This window comes from Sinohyriopsis cumingii, chromosome 15 (genome assembly GCF_028554795.1).
Source record: "Sinohyriopsis cumingii isolate HCF-2022 chromosome 15, ASM2855479v2, whole genome shotgun sequence".
Lineage (NCBI taxonomy): Eukaryota > Metazoa > Mollusca > Bivalvia > Unionida > Unionidae > Sinohyriopsis > Sinohyriopsis cumingii.
The window spans coordinates 25,839,190-25,860,344 of record NC_142975.1 but is presented as its reverse complement, the minus strand read 5'-3'; the positions used below and the strand labels follow the sequence as shown (position 1 = coordinate 25,860,344).

The 21,155-nt window shown below is 38.7% G+C and overlaps 1 protein-coding gene across 2 annotated transcripts in view; it reads left to right on the top strand.

Moving 5' to 3' along the window:
- Positions 1 to 21,155, top strand: part of LOC149781437 (ski oncogene-like) — a 154,619-nt gene that overhangs the window by 101,210 nt on the left and 32,254 nt on the right. For both annotated transcript variants that reach the window (XM_089935520.1, XM_089935519.1), the window contains exon 5: positions 6,587 to 6,786. In XM_089935520.1, the coding sequence (XP_089791646.1) occupies positions 6,587 to 6,786 (200 nt within the window). The remainder of the gene's footprint in view (positions 1 to 6,586; positions 6,787 to 21,155) is intronic.

Genomic DNA, 21,155 nt, shown 5'->3' with positions numbered 1-21,155 from the left:
TGACTCATTTTACAATGGCAGATTTAAGTTGCCTGCAGGGTCATTTATAGAATATGCATATGTAGGATGTTCATAAAGATCCTAAAAGTAATATGCTGAAAATTCAACTGAATGTGGAAGGATCGTATATTTTGAAGCCTACCTTTTTTCCATTAAGTCCCTCTATTTTGAAAATCTTCCCATTGTTACCATAAGGATGAGCATATTATGTTGTGATGTCCATATATCTACTGCCAATTTAATTTCTTTTCTACTGTTACCTTTGGATGACTTGCACATTGAATAAGTAAAACCCAGAAGATTTATGGGTCCAAAGCTGAAAGGTCAAGTTGCCTGCTACAGAAAGAAGAAAAAATGGTTTCCACACAGTTACTTTACTTCTCCACCATGTACAGTGCCCAATTGTTGTGTATGGCTTGTATTTGGGTGCATGAAGAAACCAATACATTTTTGGAGTCAGAGATTCAAGAAGAACGAAGCAAAATGGTTTCTGCACAATAACTTGAGTTCTCCATCTTCTGTAATTAACAAACTTTGTACATAGCTTGCACTTACAGCAAGGAAAAACCTTATTACATTTGGAGCCAGATTTCAAAGATCAAGGTCGCTGTGACAGAAAGAAGAAAATGGTTTTCATAGAGTAATTCATTTTATCCATCATCTGCAGTTACCACACTTTGTTGATGTCTTACACTTGAGGCAAGGAAGAAGCCTTCTGATTTTGATATTGAAGGTCACATTGTGTGAGGGCAAATGGTTTATGCATAACAACTTGCCCACCATATTGAGATACCAAACTTAATGGTTGGCTTGCACTTAGTATAAGGATAATTTTGTCATTTTCAGGGTTAGAATTTTAGAGCTAAGGTCCATGTGACTGGAAGAAGAATAATGGTTTTCAAATACCGTCTGGAGTTCTCCATTCTCTATGGTTACCAAACATTTTGCATGACTTGCACCTGTGGTAAGGAAGAACCCGGTCGGTTTTGATGTCAAAAGGTCATGGTCATTATGACTGAAAGAGGAAAAATGAAAAATGGATTCTATCCAGTAACATTAATTCTACATCATATAACTGAATTAAATGTTGTGGCTGACTTGCACTTGGGGTAATGAAAACTCGTGCATATTTTGAGGTCAAAGGTCAATTCAGCTGTTACTGAAAGAAGAAAAATGGTTTCTGCCCAGTAACAGAAGTAACTGATCTGGACCAAACATTATGGATGGCTTACACTTTGTTAAGGCAGAAAGCCGGTTACCTGGAAATTGGGGAAAAAGTAGAGAGAAATGAAAAAAAATATTGCCTGCTGTGAAAAGTCATTGAATTTGCAAATATTGATGAAAAACCCAGAAATTTTACATCGCGACTTGACAACAGAAACATTTGTTTCTTTTGTTTTGTTTTTTCTTTTCATGGAACTGATCATGAGTTAAATTGATTGATTTCAGTTGCGAATTTTTCATGAGTTGCAGTTTGGGTCATTTGGGTGCTTGTCATAAACATATTTGTGTAGTCAATCCAAATACTCAGTGGATTAGGTTCATTGACTAGACTGGTTAATTCACATCCAGAGTGCTCAAAGAAAAAATTACTTAGACACGGGTCCTGGGCTGGTGACTTAAATAAACTCTCAAGCCCTGACTGAAATTCCACAAGCCTTGACTCCAATTTTCACATGCCCATATTTTCTCCTTTTTGATATTGTCACACAATGTTGCAATAGTTACAACTAGAATATTAATTCAGTAGAGTTCAAAAGAGTTTGAAGGTAATGCAAGTGTCATTAGTGTTCATCACTACACTCACTAGGGACTGGATGGTCCTGGTGTTCAAACTTCTCTGCTGGATTCTCTGAGCACATCCTGGTCAGAACCTAGTTGACATATGTCAATGTTTTGTTTGCAGTATGTGCAAAGAATTAATAGCCCTCCCCCTATTCTTTTTTATTCTTATCTTCCTTCTTTGGCTTGCTTCATAAAGAAAACTCAGTCAACCAAGAATTTTAAAATTTATTTTTGTTGGCCTTACTGATAACTAATTGCTTCCGACATGAATTACATTTGAACACTGTTCTGACAACTGAAATTATATGATTTGCATTCTGTATATGCAGTATAATCCAACTCTAAAGAAATGTTGCTGCTGTTCACAGACTTGTCAGAAATATAATATATTTGGCTTAAACATTTTCATTCATGGCAATAATGTAATAACTTCTGTTCTTGTACACACATCTAGTCTCTCTTTCACTTACCTATAATGGATTGGTACACTTCCTGATTTTACTTGTGCATATTAGCACCCATTGCATCCTTCAAACAACATTTCACAAGCTGCTGTTGTTACGGGGTTTAACGGCATTTTTCAGCACACAATAGGCTGTACATGGTGGCCAATATTAATGGTGAAGGAAGAACCCGGGAAAACCCCAGAAAGAACCACCGACCCACAAGACACTTGCTGTTGTCAGCCAGTTAAGTAATATGAAATGGTGGTTTATACATGACCTTTTTTCCCGTTAATTGCTGCTATTTAGACTGCCCAAGGGATAGTTTTGCAACAGCTCCAAGCATTATTGTTTACTGTTTATGCATGTTACATGTAATGGGCATATACTGAAAGTGTTTTTTTTTTTATTTGTTTATTTTTGAAGATTACTGAAAATTTTGTTTTCTTGAAACATGACCGTGTTGAGGGGTTTGGGAGTACAAAATATATAGCATGACATGACATGCTTCAATTGGATTAAAATTAGATCTCAATTTCACATAGGACAGTGGTGATTTGATTTAGATTGTGCAATGTTAAGTGGTGATTTGATTTAGATTGTGCCATTTTATGGCAGTTATGTCAACATCTTGAAGATACATTTACACATTTCCAAGATTTCTCAGGCAAATTAAATAAATTTCAACAATCCTGATGGGTACTTCACTTAGAATACAGTATGGGCCCAATCTAAAATTATAGGGCCCTAGGCATCAGGCTATTTGAATTTCTGAGCACTGACACAGCTAGATATTGGTATATTTTCTTACAGAAAAGGTATGAAAACCAGTCTAGCATCACAATGTCACATGGTGATGGCAGAGGGTAGCAGCTTACCAGTGAACCTAGCAAACTGTTACATCAAGTCATACCTGCATGAAATTGATAGGAAAATTATTTTCATCAAATGTTGCAAGTATTTCAGACTTTATGTCTGTATTTTGTGGAAAGATAAAACTACCATGTTTGTGAAATTCAACCTGCTACATGCTGTTTGCATTGCTAGTGACATGGGTACACAAATCTTGCAACCTACATATTAATGACATCATAGGTCCAGTAGTCACATGATATCAACAAGAATCATTTCAATTGTTGAAAAATCAAATGTATAAGATGAAAGTCACATACTGTTTGTGAAAAACATTAGTTTGTTTTGCCTCAAAATTTAAAATCTGTAGAAAATTTCTTGAAAATGGTCAGTTTTTTATTGGGAAAATTTGTTTTAAGCTTTTCTAGCTGCTATATTTGTTTATAAATTTTACCAAACTGCTGTTAGTTAAACTTGAAGAAACATTTCACAGCCTTTATGAAAATGAACCGTCTTGGATGGTTGAACAGGTTGTAGTTTACGAAAGTATCCCATGCCATTTGAAGTTTTACGCTATTAAACACTGATGACAATATATGTCTTAAATGGGAAGGTATTAAACACTGATGACAATGTATGTCTTAAATGGGAAGGTATTAAACACTGTTGACTATATGTCTTACTGGGGAAGGTATTAAACACTGACAACAATATGTCTTACAGGGGAAGGTATTAAACACTTATGACAATATATGTCTTACAGTGGAAGGTATTAAACACTGACGACATTATGTCTTACAGGGGAAGGTATTAAACACTGATAACAATATGTCTTAAAGGGAAAGTATTAAACACTGATGACAATATATGCCTTACAGTGGAAGGTATTAAACACTAATGACAATATGTCTTACAGGGCTAGGTATTAAACACTGATGACAATATGTCTTACAGTGGAAGGTATTAAACATTGATGACAATATATGCCTTACAGTGGAAGGTATTAAACTGACAACAGTATGTCTTACAGGGGAAGGTATTAAACACTGATGACAATATGTCTTACAGGGGAAGTTATTAAAGACTGATGACAATATATGTATTACAGGAGAAGGTATTAAACACTGACAACAATATGTATTACAGGGGAAGGTATAAACACTAATGACAATATATGCCTTACAGTGGAAGGTATTAAACACTGATGACAATATGTCTTACAGGGGAAGGTATTAAACAATGACAACAATATGTCTTACAGGGGAAGGTATTAAACAATGATGATAATATATGCCTTACTGTGGAAGGTATTAAACACTGATGACAATTTGTCTTACAGGGGAAGGTATTAAACAATGACAACAATATGTCTTACAGGGGAAGATATTAAACACTGATGACAATATATGCCTTACAGTGGAAGGTATTAAACACTGATGACAATTTATGCCTTACAGTGGAAAGCATTAAACACTGATGACAATATGTCTTGCAGGGGAAGGTATTAAACACTGATGACAATATATGTATTACAAGAGAAGGCATTAAACACTGACAACAATATGTCTTACAGGGGAAGGTATTAAACAATGATGACAATATTTGCCTTACAGTGGAAGGTATTAAACACTGATGACATTATGTCTTACAAGGGAAGGTATTGAACACTGAAGACAATATATCTTACAGGGGAAGGTATTAAACACTGTTAACAGTATATGCCTTACAGTGGAAGGTATTAAACATTGACATCAGTGTCTTACAGGAACAATATGTCTTACAGGGGAAGGTATTAAACACAGATGACATTATATGCCTTATAGTGGAAGGTATTAAACACTGATTACAATATGTCTTACATGGGAAAGTATTAAACACTGATGACAATAAATGCCTTATAGTGGAAGGTATTAAACACTGACAACAATATGTCTTACAGGGGAAGGTATTAAACACTGATATGTCTTACAGTGGAAGTTATTAAACACTGACAACATTATGTCTTACAGTGGAAGGTATTAAACACTGACAACAATATGTCTTACAGTGGAAGGTATTAAACACTGATGACAATATATGTCTTACAGGGGAAGGTATTGAACACTGACGACAATATATGCCTTATAGTGGAAGGTATTAAACACTGACAACAATATGTCTTACAGGGGAAAGTATTAAACACTGATGACAATATATGTCTTACAGTGGAAGGTATTAAACACTGACAACAGTGTCTTACAGGGGAAGGGATTAAACACTGATGATAATATATGTCTTACAGGGGAAGGTATTAATGATGACAATATGTCTTACAGGGGAAGGTATTAAACAATGATGACAATATATGCCTTACAGTGGAAGGTATTAAACAATGATGACAATATGTCAACAGGGGAAGGTGTTAAACAATGATGACAATATATGCCTTACAGTGGAAGGTATTAAACATTGATGACAATATGTCTTACAGTGGAAGATATTAAACAATGATGACAATATATCTTACAGGGGAAGGTATTAAACTCTGATGACAATATATGCCTTATAGTGGAAGGTATTAAACATTGACATCAATATGTCTTACAGGGGAAGGTATTAAACACTGATGACAATATATGTCTTACAGTGGAAGGTATTAAACACTGACACCAATGTCTTACAGGGGAAGGGATTAAACACTGATGACAATATGTCTTACAGGGGAAGGTATTAAACAATGATGACAATATGTCTTACAGGGGAAGGTATTAAACTATGATGACAATATATCTTATAGGGGAAGGTATTAAACACTGATGACAATATATGCCTTACAGTGGAAGGTATTAAACAATGAAGACAATATGTCTTACAGGGGAAGGTATTAAACAATGATGACAATATATCTTACAAGGGAAGGTATTAAACACTGATGACAATATATGTCTTTCAGTGGAAGGTATTAAACACTGACAACAATGTCTTACAGGGGAAGGGATTAAACACTGATGACAATATGTCTTACAGGGGAAGGTATTAAACTATGATGACAATATATCTTACAGGGGAAGGTATTAAACACTGATGACAATATATGCCTTACAGGGGAAGGTATTAAACAATGATGACAATATGTCTTACAGGGGAAGGTATTAAACAATGATGACAATATATCTTACAGGGGAAGGTATTAAACACTGATGACAATATATGCCTTACAGTGGAAGGTATTAAACAATGATGACAATATGTCTTACAGGGGAAGGTATTAAACACTGACAACAATGTCTTACAGGGGAAGGGATTAAACACTGATGACAATATATGCCTTACAGTGGAAGGTATTAAACAATGATGACAATATGTCTTACAGGGGAAGGTATTAAACAATGATGACAATATGTCTTACAGGGGAAGGTATTAAACAATGATGACAATATATCTTACAGGGGAAGGTATTAAATATTGATGACAATATATGCCTTATAGTGGAAGATATTAAACAATGATGACACTATATCTTACAGGGGAAGGTTCATCCAGCTCCTACATCATGAGATCATCTGCAATAGAGGAAGAACTAGGAATGATACGCCGGGCACTTGATGGCAAGGTCGGTACATCAAAAGAGTCAAAGGACAAATTCCTGCAGGAGTTCTCCCGCATACGGCTCCGTCATGATGAACAACTCAGTGAAAAGATCAGGGAAAAGCATCGAATGAAACAGGTGCTTTATTAATTTGATTATTCTTATCTCATATTAAAAATATGAACTGTATTATTCATAATTTATAGCCACATCCTCAGTGGGATGAACCAGTCAGAACGTGATAAAAAATCTAATTTGAAGAGTCATTCATTTGTCAGATTTGCTCACTCTATTAACTAATATAACTGATAAAGTTTTGTTTTGTAGAAAATATTTATGATGAAAATCATTTAAACATTTCTTAAGCACTTTATTTTTAAAAGATTTGAAATAAATGTGTTATGAATTTTCATACAAGACTGGACAAGGATTTAACTTGTTGAAAAGAATATATTGGCGCATAGGCAGAGATGTAAAACATCCTGATTTTGTTGGAATCATTCCTATATTTAGCTCGAGTTACTTCATTAAGATTCTTTGTGTCATAAGTTGTATTTTGAGGTCACATACATTTTTATATCGGCAAACTTGAACTTGGTAATCTATGTATCAGGATTACAGCAACACTTATAAGGACTGATTGTAATTCTTTTGTGAAAGTGTACTTAAACACTTGTTTCATAAAAACTTACTGAATATTAACTGAGTAAAAAATCCTGTTGCTTAGCATCCTGATTTGCATAAGAGAGATGTTGAACTGAAAGTGGACAGTGAGAATTATACTTCATTGATCAAACAGATGTGGTATCGATTCTTAGCAGATCAGGCGTTTGTAGACTTTTATTGATGGACTTTCTACAGCTATCAAAAGATAGTTGTAGAAAGCACACTTTGACACAAAAAACAAAGCCACTCTCTAAATCAGTAAACTGTTTAATGTATTTTGAGTTTTGTGTTTAGATTCCAAGTTTCAGCTTACTTGATCAAATGTCAGGTTAACTGATGATGTTTCCTTTTCATTTTGCATCAGTAGTCCTCTGTCCATCTGTCAACACTTTTGAACAATAGGCTTCATTTCTGATCAAATTTTCCATCTAAGCTTATGTCATGACCTTATATGAATTCAATGATGAGCCACATCAGCATATATTAATGTTGTTGTGACCTTATATGAATTCAGTGATGAGTGACAGTGGCATATATTAATGTCATTGTGACCTTATATGAATTCAGTGATGAGTCACAGCAGCATATATTAATGTCATTGTGACCTTATTTGAATTCAGTGATGAGCCACAGAAGCATATATTAATGGCATTGTGACCTTATATGAATTCAATGATGAGCCACAACCAGCATATATTAATGTCATTGTGAGTGAAATTCATCCACTGTGTTAAGGTGATCTTTTATCTGATGGTTGAGCTTGTGAACACTGGAGACCATATTCCTGATCGGGTCTTGACTTGATTTAGTATGTTAGTTTATGTAATAAAGGGCTCAGATGAGTTTAATTATGAGTGACACTCATGCACATTAATGAGATGGTATTACATTAGATTGGCTGAGGTTGTGAGCATTCTTGAGGTCATATTTCTGAACAGATTTTGACCTGATCTAGTATGCATGCTTGTGTCGTCAAAATCTAAGAGGAGTTTATGTTCATGAATCAAGCATATTTATGATGATCCTGGCTGTTCAATTGGTGGAAATCAAACCTAAGACCTTTGTTAAGTCCAATACCTTAACCTCTAAGTCACTTCAGCTTTCAGTGGTTGGGATCATGATGCATCTGAATTTGCATTCACAAGCATGCACACCATATATCAGTTACACAGGTGAACAATATCATACCCACCCACTTGAACCCTTTTTCTAAAGCTGGTATGTCTGTTACACATTTGTTGGAGGTTGATGTAGGGTTAAATGATAGATAACAATAAGGCTGGTGACTACACTGTTATAGTGTTGTATAATGTCAGTCATCAAAGCTGTGGTAAATGCTCACCTCTGTCTGCGTGGGTTCGAGCCTAGGATTCGGCCAATATGGGTATGTGAGAAAGCTTGCCAGTAGCTTCTCGTGGGTCGGTGGTTCTTCCCGGGGTTTTTCATGGGGGTGTTGATTTTTGTGGATCCAGTGGTTGCATGAATTTAACCAAAAAAAAACACTGGCCATGTGATACACCTCCTCCACCTTTCTAGTTTTCCCATTGTTACATTCTTACCAACGATTAGCAGTGCTCAGCTATTTGACAGTTCGTTTTTATTGCTGTAATAAAATATTATCCTTTACACGTGTTTCTTTTATTGCAACCCATTTTGAACTGTTTCCATTGTTTCTATACACATTTTAGGGTTTGTATATGGGTTGTTTTCACAGACATCACGATTGTGTATGAAGATACCTACGGTGCAATGAGCGCGTATCTTGCGCCACCATTTTGAATCACTAACATACTTTATCAACATAAGTCATCACGTATATACAAGATAAAAATCATATTTAATTGTCGATTAGGATATTTACTTAATCGAAATGATACATAGATTATGCATAGCTGCCAACCCTCACGAATTTGGTGTGAATTTCACGACTTTTTCAGCGATTCACGGATTCACGCCGTAAGCCAAAAATTCACGAATTTTCCAATCCTCAATTATTTTAAATCTTTAATAAAATAACTGATTTCCCGTTAAGCGCTAGTCGTGATATTCGCAGTTGCCGAAACGGTCCGGTACTGCTGGTCACGATATTAGTAGATCTACATCCGATTAGTACAGTTGGCCCAGTAACAAGCATTTTAGCCTCTTTTAATCTATATGTATAAGAGTAGTTTTACAAATGCTTTTGAGAGAAACTGGGGCTTAACCGGAAATTTGCTCTGCGCATGCGTCAAAACACTGATTTGAGTTACCATTCAGCCTCGCATGTAAGATTTTGAAAATGTCTTCACCACCAAGGAAAAAGAAATGTATTACTCAAAAAGTGAAGTTTAATTTGGAATATATCAAAAATTGGCCGTGCATTCTGCCATTAAACATTGATATTCATTCATGCTTCTTGCGCTCAGTGTGTCATCGCAGAGACGATGTGAGGAAGAATGTCGGTTGCAAAACAACACGTAGAAGTTGGGAAAATTAAGAATTCGCAGATTTCATCTCTGGAATATTTTAAACCATTTGCGGCAGACCTGCAGGCTACCAACGCTGAAGCATTATTTGTGAGTTTTCTTGTCGAACGCAATCTACCTTTATCAGCTGGAGACCATGCTAAACATTTGTTCTGACAAATGTTCCCGGACTCGAAAATCGCATTTTTTCCTGTGGAAGAACCGAAAATGCTGCAGTTCCTGTGCATTACTCACAGCAACAGTGACAGCGTAAGAATATTTTCTTTAGTGAGGAAAATTAAGACAGACTTTATGGCCTCCTTAACTGCAGAAAATTTGTCAGCAATTTTAGTCCCCAAGATCAACCTGCAGGCAATAAGTCGGAACTGTTTAGAAAACAAATTTACGATCAAGCAGTTGAGGAAGTTCAAGTCTGCCACAGTATAATGTCTTGATAAATAAATATTTCTGCATATGTGTAGTGTTTTATATTTATTTTGCAAACTTGATATAGTGTATTATTGACGGTCGGAGTGGTCAGAGTGGATGGAGTTATTGTCATGGTTTTTTTCATGAATTCATGTCCAAATTCACGACTTTTTATCCCTATTTTCACTAATTGTGAGCCTGGAAGGTTGGCAGCTATGATTATGCTTGAAATTATGTGCTCCTATAATACAAAAATAAAAATAAAACTTAAGTTACCTGGGTTATATCAAAAGATGGAAGAGTGAAGTTGAACCGTAATCGAGCATATTGCTATCAGATATAAACACATTTTTTGTTTTTTATACAAACAGACAATATTGTCTTTTTTGAAAAATATTTTGTGTGATGTTCATAAGCTTGTCACCTTTAAAGAGTATTTGCAGACAATGATCTATGGGATAAGTTAACAGTTATGGAAATAAAATTTTATAGCATGTGTGTTATGCCAGAACTTTTATGTACAAATGCTTTTTGCAAACACATGCATGTGCCAAAGACAGCTGACAAACCAGTTTTAATAAGTAGGGTCAAATATTGTATTTGTGGTGGAGATTATGGACGTAGGATGATACTGAAAGTAAGTGATAGCCGTTTAATGAAATTTCATCTTAAATCTATTAAAACAAAACATTTCCCTAACTGAGCATGACTTTCTGCCGAATGTCAATACCGATTATTTTTTTAATACTTTTAAAAATATGAAAATATATGTTAACAGTTGGTTTTTTAACTTGAAGTATATTCAAATGATTGATTTCAGCCCATGTAAATTGAAAATCATTACATGTTTCTACTTGTTTGTTTATGTGTCTTTTTATTGATGGATCTATTTGTTTATGAAAGAATAACAAAGATGGTTGAAATTTCAGTGTTTTACTTGAAGAGATAAAGTGGAAAGGCATGCATTTGGTCTCGTGCATTTGATATGTACAACAGAATGTGATGTTATATTATATCCTTGCACACAAAATGAGACATGCCTTCATAAGTATGTGGGATGAACAATGTTGTTAGGTGCTGGTTTGTGAGCCTAGAGAATCAAAATGGCGGATATGGAAGTACACACGTTTTGTGACATCATGTGAAAACAGCGGATAGTATCTGGTATGTCTTTTTCAGTCATTGCATTAAATTGATACATGTTGTGAGATTAGGAAGTATAGAGAGAAAAGAAATTATTTGTATGGCCAAAATAATGAAAAGTAATGAAATGCTATGCAAAAACAAAAGTTTGCAGTGTAAGTAATCCAGAAATTTCAGAATTATTCAAGTCCACTTTTTCAAAGCCAGAGATAATTAGGACCAATCTCTCAGTAATTTATTGTGACCCACTTTCCTCCACTGCATGTCTTAGGTTGCCACAGCCTGCTGACTTAATTGAACAAGGGACAGCGCATCACATACTTCATTCACATGTGGATTGGTGACATGATCTTTAGAATGTGCTGATGGATGTAATGTTATGGACAGTACTTCATGTAAAAGATCCTACATCTGTATGTTTCCATAAATGATTGCCTTGGTTTTGTTGGCTGTGTTTTCATTTATTTTCATCACTATGCTGGAAGCATGGTGTAAGGCATTGATCTTAACGTGTTTGGTTTATACTTTTACTGGTGGTACAGTGGTAACCGTCTGTATGAGATCCCACTCCCCGACCAGTGGCCACTCACTTCCTTACTGTTATGCGTTCTAAGGATGTTAAATTTTGTCACATTTTTAACTTTCTGGCTATTATTAACACCAGTAATTATCAAGATGACACAAGTTAACAATGGAGAAATACAGTATCATTCTGCTCAAGTTAACACAACATCTGGTTGGAGAAAAAGTATGTTAGATTTTGTGACTTCACTTGCCTAGATTACAAAATATACTTAACTGGGCATTAGACAGAAGAAAATAAAAGTCAATTGTATGACAAACAATCATCCTTTGTAAACACTGAACATCTCGTGTGATGGTACAAATTGTCAGTGAAGGAACAAGTTGTTGCAAAAGAATAAAAAGTGAAACAACTAATTAAGCAAAACAGAAAGTCCCTTGATCACTACTGAAAAATTTGATGCCAGAAAGATACCTATTCAGCTGCAATGAGTGGGAGAACAGACATACAGGGATAGTTACAGTGAGTGGGAGAACAGACATACAGGGATAGTTACAGGGAGTGGGAGAACAGACACAAGGATAGTTACAGTGAGTGAGAGAACAGACATACAGGGATAGTTATAGTGAGAGGGAGAACAGACACACAGGGATAGTTACAGTGAGTGGGAGAACAGACATAAAGGGATAGTTACAGTGAGTGCGAGAACAGACACAGAGGGATAGTTACAGTGAGGTCGATAACAGACACAGAGGGATAGTTACAATGAGTGGGAGAACAGACACAGGGATAGTTACAGTGAGTGGGAAAACAGACACACAGGGATAGTTACAGTGAGTTGGAGAACAGACACAGGGATAGTTACAGTGAGTTGGAGAACAGACATACCAGGATAGTTACAGTAAGTGGGCAAACACACACACTAGGATAGTTACAGTGAGTGGGAGAACAGACACAGGGATAGTTACAGTGAGTGGGAGAACATGCATACAGGGTTAGTTACAGTGAGTGGGAGAACATACATACAGGGTTAGTTAAAGTGAGTGGGAGAGCAGACACAAAGGGATAGTTACACTGAGTTGGAGAACAGACACTCAGGGATAGTTACAGTGAGTGGGTGAACAGACACGGATAGTTACAGTGAGTGGGAGAACAGACACACATGGATAGTTACAGAGAGTGGGAGAACAGACACATGGATAGTTACAGTGAGTGGGAGAACAGACACAGGGATAGTTACAGTGAGTGGGAGAACAGACACACATGGATAATTACAGTGAGTGGTAGAACAGACACACATGGATAGTTACAGTGAATTGGAGAACAGACAACATGGATAATTACAATTAGTGGGAGAACAGACACATGGATAGTTATAGTAAGTGGAAGAACAGACACATGGATAGTTACAGTGAGTGGGAGAACAGACACATGGATAGTTATAGTGAGTGGGAGAACAGACACAGGGAGAGTTACAGTGAGTGGGAGAACAGACACAGGGATAGTTAACAGTGAGTGGGAGAACAAACACATGGATAGTTACAGTGAGTGGGAGAACAGACACATGGATAGTTACAGTGATTGGGAGAACAGACACAGAGATAGTTAACAGTGAGTGGGAGAACAGACATACAGGGATAGTTACAGGGAGTGGGAGAACAGACACAAGGATAGTTACAGTGAGTGAGAGAACAGACATACAGGGATAGTTATAGTGAGTGGAAGAACAGACACACAGGGATAGTTACAGTGAGTGGGAGAACAGACATACAGGGATAGTTACAGTGAGTGCGAGAACAGACACAGAGGGATAGTTACAGTGAGTGCGAGAACAGACACAGAGGGATAGTTACAATGAGTGGGAGAACAGACACAGGGATAGTTACAGTGAGTGGGAAAACAGACACACAGGGATAGTTACAGTGAGTTGGAGAACAGACACAGGGATAGTTACAGTGAGTTGGAGAACAGACATACAAGGATAGTTACAGTAAGTGGGCAAACAGACACACAGGGATAGTTACAGTGAGTGGGAGAACAGACACATGGATAGTTACAGTGAGTGGGAGAACAGACACAGGGATAGTTATAGTGAGTGGGAGAACAGACACACATGGATAATTACAGTGAGTGGTAGAACAGACACACATGGATAGTTACAGTGAATTGGAGAACAGACAACATGGATAATTACAATTAGTGGGAGAACAGACACATGGATAGTTATAGTAAGTGGGAGAACAGACACATGGATAGGTTACAGTGAGTGGGAGAACAGACACATGGATAGTTATAGTGAGTGGGAGAACAGACACAGGGATAGTTACAGTGAGTGGGAGAACAGACACAGGGATAGTTAACAGTGAGTGGGAGAACAGACACATGGATAGTTACAGTGAGTGGGAGAACAGATACATGGATAGTTACAGTGATTGGGAGAACAGACACAGGGATAGTTAACAGTGAGTGGGAGAACAGACACAGGGATAGTTACAGTCAGTGGGAGAACAGACACATGGATAGTTACAGTGAGTGGGAGGACACAGGGATTGTTAACAGTGAGTCAGAGAACAGACACATGGATAGTTACAGTGAGTGGGAGAACATACACATGGATAGTTACAGTGAATGGGAGAACAGACACATGGATAGTTATAATGAATGGGAGAACAGACACACGGATAGTTACAGTGAGTGGGAGAACAGACACAGGGATAGTTAACAATGAGTGGGAGAACAGACACATGGATAGTTACAGTGAGTGTGAGAACAGACACAGAGATAGTTAACTGAGTGGGAGAACAGACACCTGGATAGTTACAGTGAGTGGGAGAAGAGACACATGGATAGTTACAGTGAATGGGAGAACAGACACATGGATAGTTACAGTGAATGGGAGAACAGACACATGGATAGTTATAATGAATGGGAGAACAGACACAGGGATAGTTACAATGAGTGGGAGAACAGACACATGGATAACTGCAGTGAGTGGGAGAACAGACACATGGATAGTTATAGTGAGTGGGAGAACAGACACAGGGATAGTTACAATGAGTGGGAGAATTGACACACATGGATAGTTACACTGAGTTGGAGAACAGACACAGAGGGATAGTTAAAGTGAGTGGGAGAACAGACACATGGATAGTTACAATGAGTTGAAAAACAGACATACATGGATAGTTACAATGAGTGGGAGAACAGACACACAGGGATAGTTACAGTGAGTGGGAGAACATCACACACGGATAGTTACAGTGAGTTGGAGAACAGACACAGGGATCGTTACAGTGAGTTGGAGAACAGACACATGGATAGTTGCAGTGACTGGGAGAACAGACACACAGGGATAGTTACATTGAGTGGGAGAACAGACACACAGGGATAGTCACAGTGAGTGGGAGGACAGACACATGGATAGTTACAATGAGTGGGAGAACAGACACACAGGGATAGTTCAGTGAGTGGACAAACAGACACACGGATAGTTAAAGTGGGAGCACAGACACACAGGGATAGTTACAGTGAGTGGGAGAACAAACACACAGGGATAGTTACAGCAAATTGGAGAACAGACACATGGATAGTTATAATGAGTGGGAGAACAGACACAGGGATAGTTACAGTGAGTGGGAGAACAAACACATGGATAATTACATTGAGTGAGAGAACAGACACATGGATAGTTATAGTGACTGGGAGAACAGACACAGGGATAGTTACATGAGTCAGAGAATAGACACACATGGATAGTTACAGTGAGTTGGAGAACAGACACAGAGGGATAGTTACAGTGAGTGGGAGAACAGACACACATGGATAGTTACAGTGGGTTGGAGAACAGACACAGAGGGATAGTTACAGTGAGTGGGAGAACAGACACAAGGATAGTTACAATGAGTCGGAGAATAGACACACATGGATAGTTACAGTGAGTGGGAGAACAAACACACATGGATAGTTACAGTGAGTTGGAGAACAGACACATGAATACTTATAATGAGTGGGAGAACAGACACAGGGATAATTACAATGAGTGGGAGAACAGACACACATGGATAGTTACAGTGAGTTGAAAAACAGACACACAGGGATAGTTACAGTGAGTGTGATAACAGACACACAGGGATAGTTACAGTGAGTGGGAGAACATCACACAGGGATAGTTACGTTGAGTTGGAGAACAGACACACAGGGATAGTTACAGTGAGTGAGAGAACAGACACACATTGATAGTTACATTGAGTTGGAGGACAGACACATGGATAGTTACAGTGAGTGGGAGAACAGACACAGGGATCGTTACAGTGAGTTGGAGGACAGACACGTGGATAGTTGCAATGAATGGGAGAACAGACACACAGGGATAGTTACATTGAGTGGGAGGACAGACACACATGGATAGTTACAGTGAGTGGGAGAGCAGACACACAGGGATAGTTACAGTGACTGGACAAACAGACACACGGATAGTTAAAGTGGACAGACACACAGGGATAGTTACAGTGAGTGGGAGAACAAACACAGGGATAGTTACAGTGAGTGGGAGAACAGACACAGGGATCGTTACAGTGAGTGGGAGAACAGACACACAGGGATAGTTACAGTGAGTGGGAGGACAGACACAGGGATAGTTACAGTGAGTTGGAGAACATTGACATGGATAGTTACAGGAGTGGGAGGACAGACACACAGGGATAGTTACAGTGAGTGGGAGAACAGACATGCAGGGAGAGTTACAGTCAGTGGGCAAATAGACACAGGGATAGTTAAAGTAAGTGGGAGCACAGACACACATGGATAGTTAACAGTGACTGGGATAACAAACACACTGGGATAGTTGCAGTCAGTGGGGAAAAGACAGGGATAGTTACAGCGAATGGGAGATCATACACACGGATAGTTACAGTGAGTGCAAGAACAGACACACAGAGATAGTTACAGTGAGTGGGAGAACAGACATACAGGGATAGTTATAGTGAGTGGGAGAACAGACACACAGAGATAGTTACAGTGAGTGGGAGAACAGACATACAGGGATAGTTATAGTGAGTGGGAGAACAGATACACAGGGATAGTTACAGTGAGTGGGAGAACAGACACACAGGGATAGTTACAGTGAGTGGGAGAACAGACACACAAGGATAGTTACAGTGAGTGGGAGAACAAGCACACTTGGATAGTTGCAGTGAGTGGGAGAACAGACACAGGGATCGTTACAGTGAGTGGGAGAACAGACACACAGGGATAGTTACAGTGAGTGGGAGGACAGACACAGGGATAGTTACAGTCAGTGGGCAAACAGACACAGGGATAGTTAAAGTAAGTGGGAGCACAGACACACATGGATAGTTAACAGTGACTGGGATAACAAACACACTGGGATAGTTGCAGTGAGTGGGGAAAAGACAGGGATAGTTACAGCGAATGGGAGATCATACACACGGATAGTTACAGTGAGTGCGAGAACAGACACACAGAGATAGTTACAGTGAGTGGGAGAACAGACATACAGGGATAGTTATAGTGAGTGGGAGAACAGACACACATAGATAGTTACAGTGAGTGGGAGAACAGACATACAGGGATAGTTATAGTGAGTGGGAGAACAGATACACAGGGATAGTTACAGTGAGTGGGAGAACAGACACACAGGGATAGTTACAGTGAGTGGGAGAACAGACACACAAGGATAGTTACAGTGAGTGGGAGAACAAGCACACTTGGATAGTTGCAGTGAGTGGGAGAACAAACACACAGGGATAGTGAAAGCAAGTTGGAGAACAGACACGGATAATTACATTGAGTGGGAGAACAGACATACAGGGATAGTTACAGTGAGTGGGAGAACAGACATACATGGATAGTTACTGTGATTGGGAGAACAGACAAACAGGCATAGTTACAGTGAGTTGGAGAACAGACACAGGGATAGTTAACACTGAGTGGGAGAACAGACACAGGGATAGTTAACAGTGAGTGGGAGAACAGAGACATGGATAGTTACAGCGAGTGGGAGAACAGACACATGGATAGTTAACAGTGAGTGGGAGAACAGACACATGGATAGTTACAGTGAGCGGGAAAACAGACACAGGGATGTTTACAATGACTGGGAGAACAGACACAGGGATAGTTACAATGAGTGGGAGAACAGACACATGGATAATTACAGTGAGTGGGAGAACAGACACATGGATAGTTATAGTGAGTGAGAGAACAGACACAGGGATAGTTACAGTGAGTTGGAGAACAGACACACATGGATAGTTACAGTGAGTGGAAGAACAGACACACATGGATAGTTACAGTGAATTGGAGAACAGACTCACACAGATAGTTTCAGTGAGTGGGAGAACAGACACAATGATAGTTACAGTGAGTTGGAGAACAGACACATGTGTAGTTACAGTGAGTGGGAGAACAAACATACAGGGATAGTTACAGTGAGTGGTAGAACAGACACAGGGATAGTTACAGTGAGTTGGAGAACAGACATACATGGATAGTTACAGTGAGTTGGAGAACAGACACACAGGGATAATTATAGTTGGTTGGAGAACAGACACACAGGGATAGTTACAGGAGTTGAGGACAGACACACAGGGATAGTTAAAGTGAGTTAGAGAACAGACATACAGGGATAGTTACAGTGAGTGGGAGAACAGACATACAGGGATAGTTACAGTGAGTGGGCAAACAGACACAGGGATAGTTAAAGTAAGTGGGAGCACAGACACAGGGATAGTTACAGTGAGTGGGAGAACAAACACACAGGGATAATTACAGTGAGTGGGGGAAAAGACACGGATAGTTACAGCGAGTGGGAGATCAGACACACGAATAGTTAAACTGAGTTGGAGAACAGACACACAGGGATAATTACAGTGAGTTGGGAGATCAGACACACAGGGATAGTTACAGTGAGTTGGGAGAACAGACACACAGGGATAGTTACAGTGAGTGGGAGAACAGATACACAGGGATAGTTGAAGCAAGTGGGAGAACAGACACGGATAATTACAGTGAGTATGAGAACAGACACAGGGATAGTTACAGTGAGTGGGAGAACAGACATACAGGGATAGTTACAGTGAGGTGGAGAACAGATACACAGGGATAGTTATAGTGAATGGGAGAACAGACACACATGGATAGTTACAGTGAGTGGGAGAACAGACACACAGGGATAGTTACATTGAGTTGGAGAAAAGACACAGGGATAGTGACAGTGAGTAGGAAAACAGACACACAAGGATAGTTACAGTGAGTGGGAGAACAGACGCACAGGGATAGTTGCAGTGAGTTATAGTGAGTGGGAGAACAGACACACATGGATAGTTACAGTGAGTGGGAGAACAGACACACAGGGATAGTTACATTGAGTTGGAGAACAGACACAGGGATAGTTACAGTGAGTAGGAAAACAGGCACACAAGGATAGTTACAGTGAGTGGGAGAACAGACACACAGGGATAGTTGCAGTGAGTGGTAGAACAGACACACAGGGATAGTTACAGTGAGTGGGAGAACAGACATGCAGGGATAGTTACTGTGAGTGGGAGAACAGACACGGATAGTTACAGTGAGTGGGAGAACAGACACAGGGATAGTTACAGTGATTGGGAGAACAGACACAAAGGGATAGTTACAGTGAGTGGGAGAACAGACACACAGGAATAGTTATAGTGAGTGGGAGAACAGACACAGAGATAGTTACAGTGAGTGGGAGAACAGACACCCATGGATAGTTACAGTGAGTGGGAGAACAGACACCCAGGGATAGTTGCAGTGAGTGGGAGAACAGACACACAGGGATAGTTATAGTTAGTGGGAGAAGAGACACACATGGATAGTTACAGTGAGTGGGAGAACAGACATACAGGGATAGTTACATTGAGTGAGAGAAAAGACATACAGGGATAGTTACAGTGAGTTGGAGAGGAGACACACATGGCTAGTTACAGTGAGTGGGAGAACAGACATAACAGGGATAGTTACATTGAGTGAGAGAACAGACATACAGGGATAGTTACATTGAATGAGATAATAGACATACAGGGATAGTTACAGTGAGTGGGAGAATAGACACACATGGATAGTTACAGTGAGTGGGAGAACAGACATACAGGGATAGGTACATTGAGTGAGAGAACAGACATACAGGGATAGTTACATTGAGTGAGAGAACAGACATACAGGGATAGTTACATTGAATGAGATAATAGACATACAGGGATAGTTACAGTGAGTGGGAGAATAGACACACATGGATAGTTACAGTGAGTGGGAGAACAGATATACAGGGATAGGTACATTGAGTGAGAGAACAGACATACAGGGATAGTTACACTGAGTGAGAGAACAGACATACAGGGATAGTTACATTGAGTGAGATAACAGACATACAGGGATAGTTACATTGAGTGAGAGAACAGACATACAGGGATCGTTACATTGAGTGAGAGAACAGACATACAGGGATCATTACATTGAGTGAGAGAACAGACATACAGGGGTAGTTACATTGAGTGAGAGAACAGACATACAGGGATAGTTACAGTGAGTGAGAGAACAGACATACAGGGATAGTTACATTGAGTGAGAGAACAGACATACAGGGATAGTTACATTGAGTGAGAGAACAGACATACAGGGATAGTTACATTGAGTGAGAGAACAGACATACAGGGATAGTTACATTGAGTGAGATAACAGACATACAGGGATAGTTACGTTGAGTGAGAGAACAGACATACAGGGATAGTTACATTGAGTGAGAGAACAGACATACAGGGATAGTTGCAGCAGATGCATGTACATAGATTTTACTACAAGATTGTTTTGCACCGTGGATGATGATTTGTTTTAAAACTAACAGTGATATCAGTTTTATCACATTAATTTCATTGCCTTCAATATTCTTTTGAGTTTTTAATGTAAATATTAATTACATAACAATTATGCCTTTCATAATTTGTCAGCTGTTAGAAGGACCAGCACAATTGATGTCACCACTCTGATTGTCAGGATTGGTGGGGGTGGGTACTTTTATGTATTTGTAATTGGTGAAATTATATACCTGTATGAATATGATTCATGATACACAGCTTACATTGTTATGCACTATAGATATACAACTTGATTGACTTTTCATCGTTCGAAGTTCTGTCATTGGTAAGGTAATGCCATTTTGTATGTGTTGACATCTTAGTTGTATTTCCAGTATATAGGTTTTAGTCAGACATAGACTTAGTTGTTTATATGACATTCTCATCGTTGATAAGACAAAAATGAAA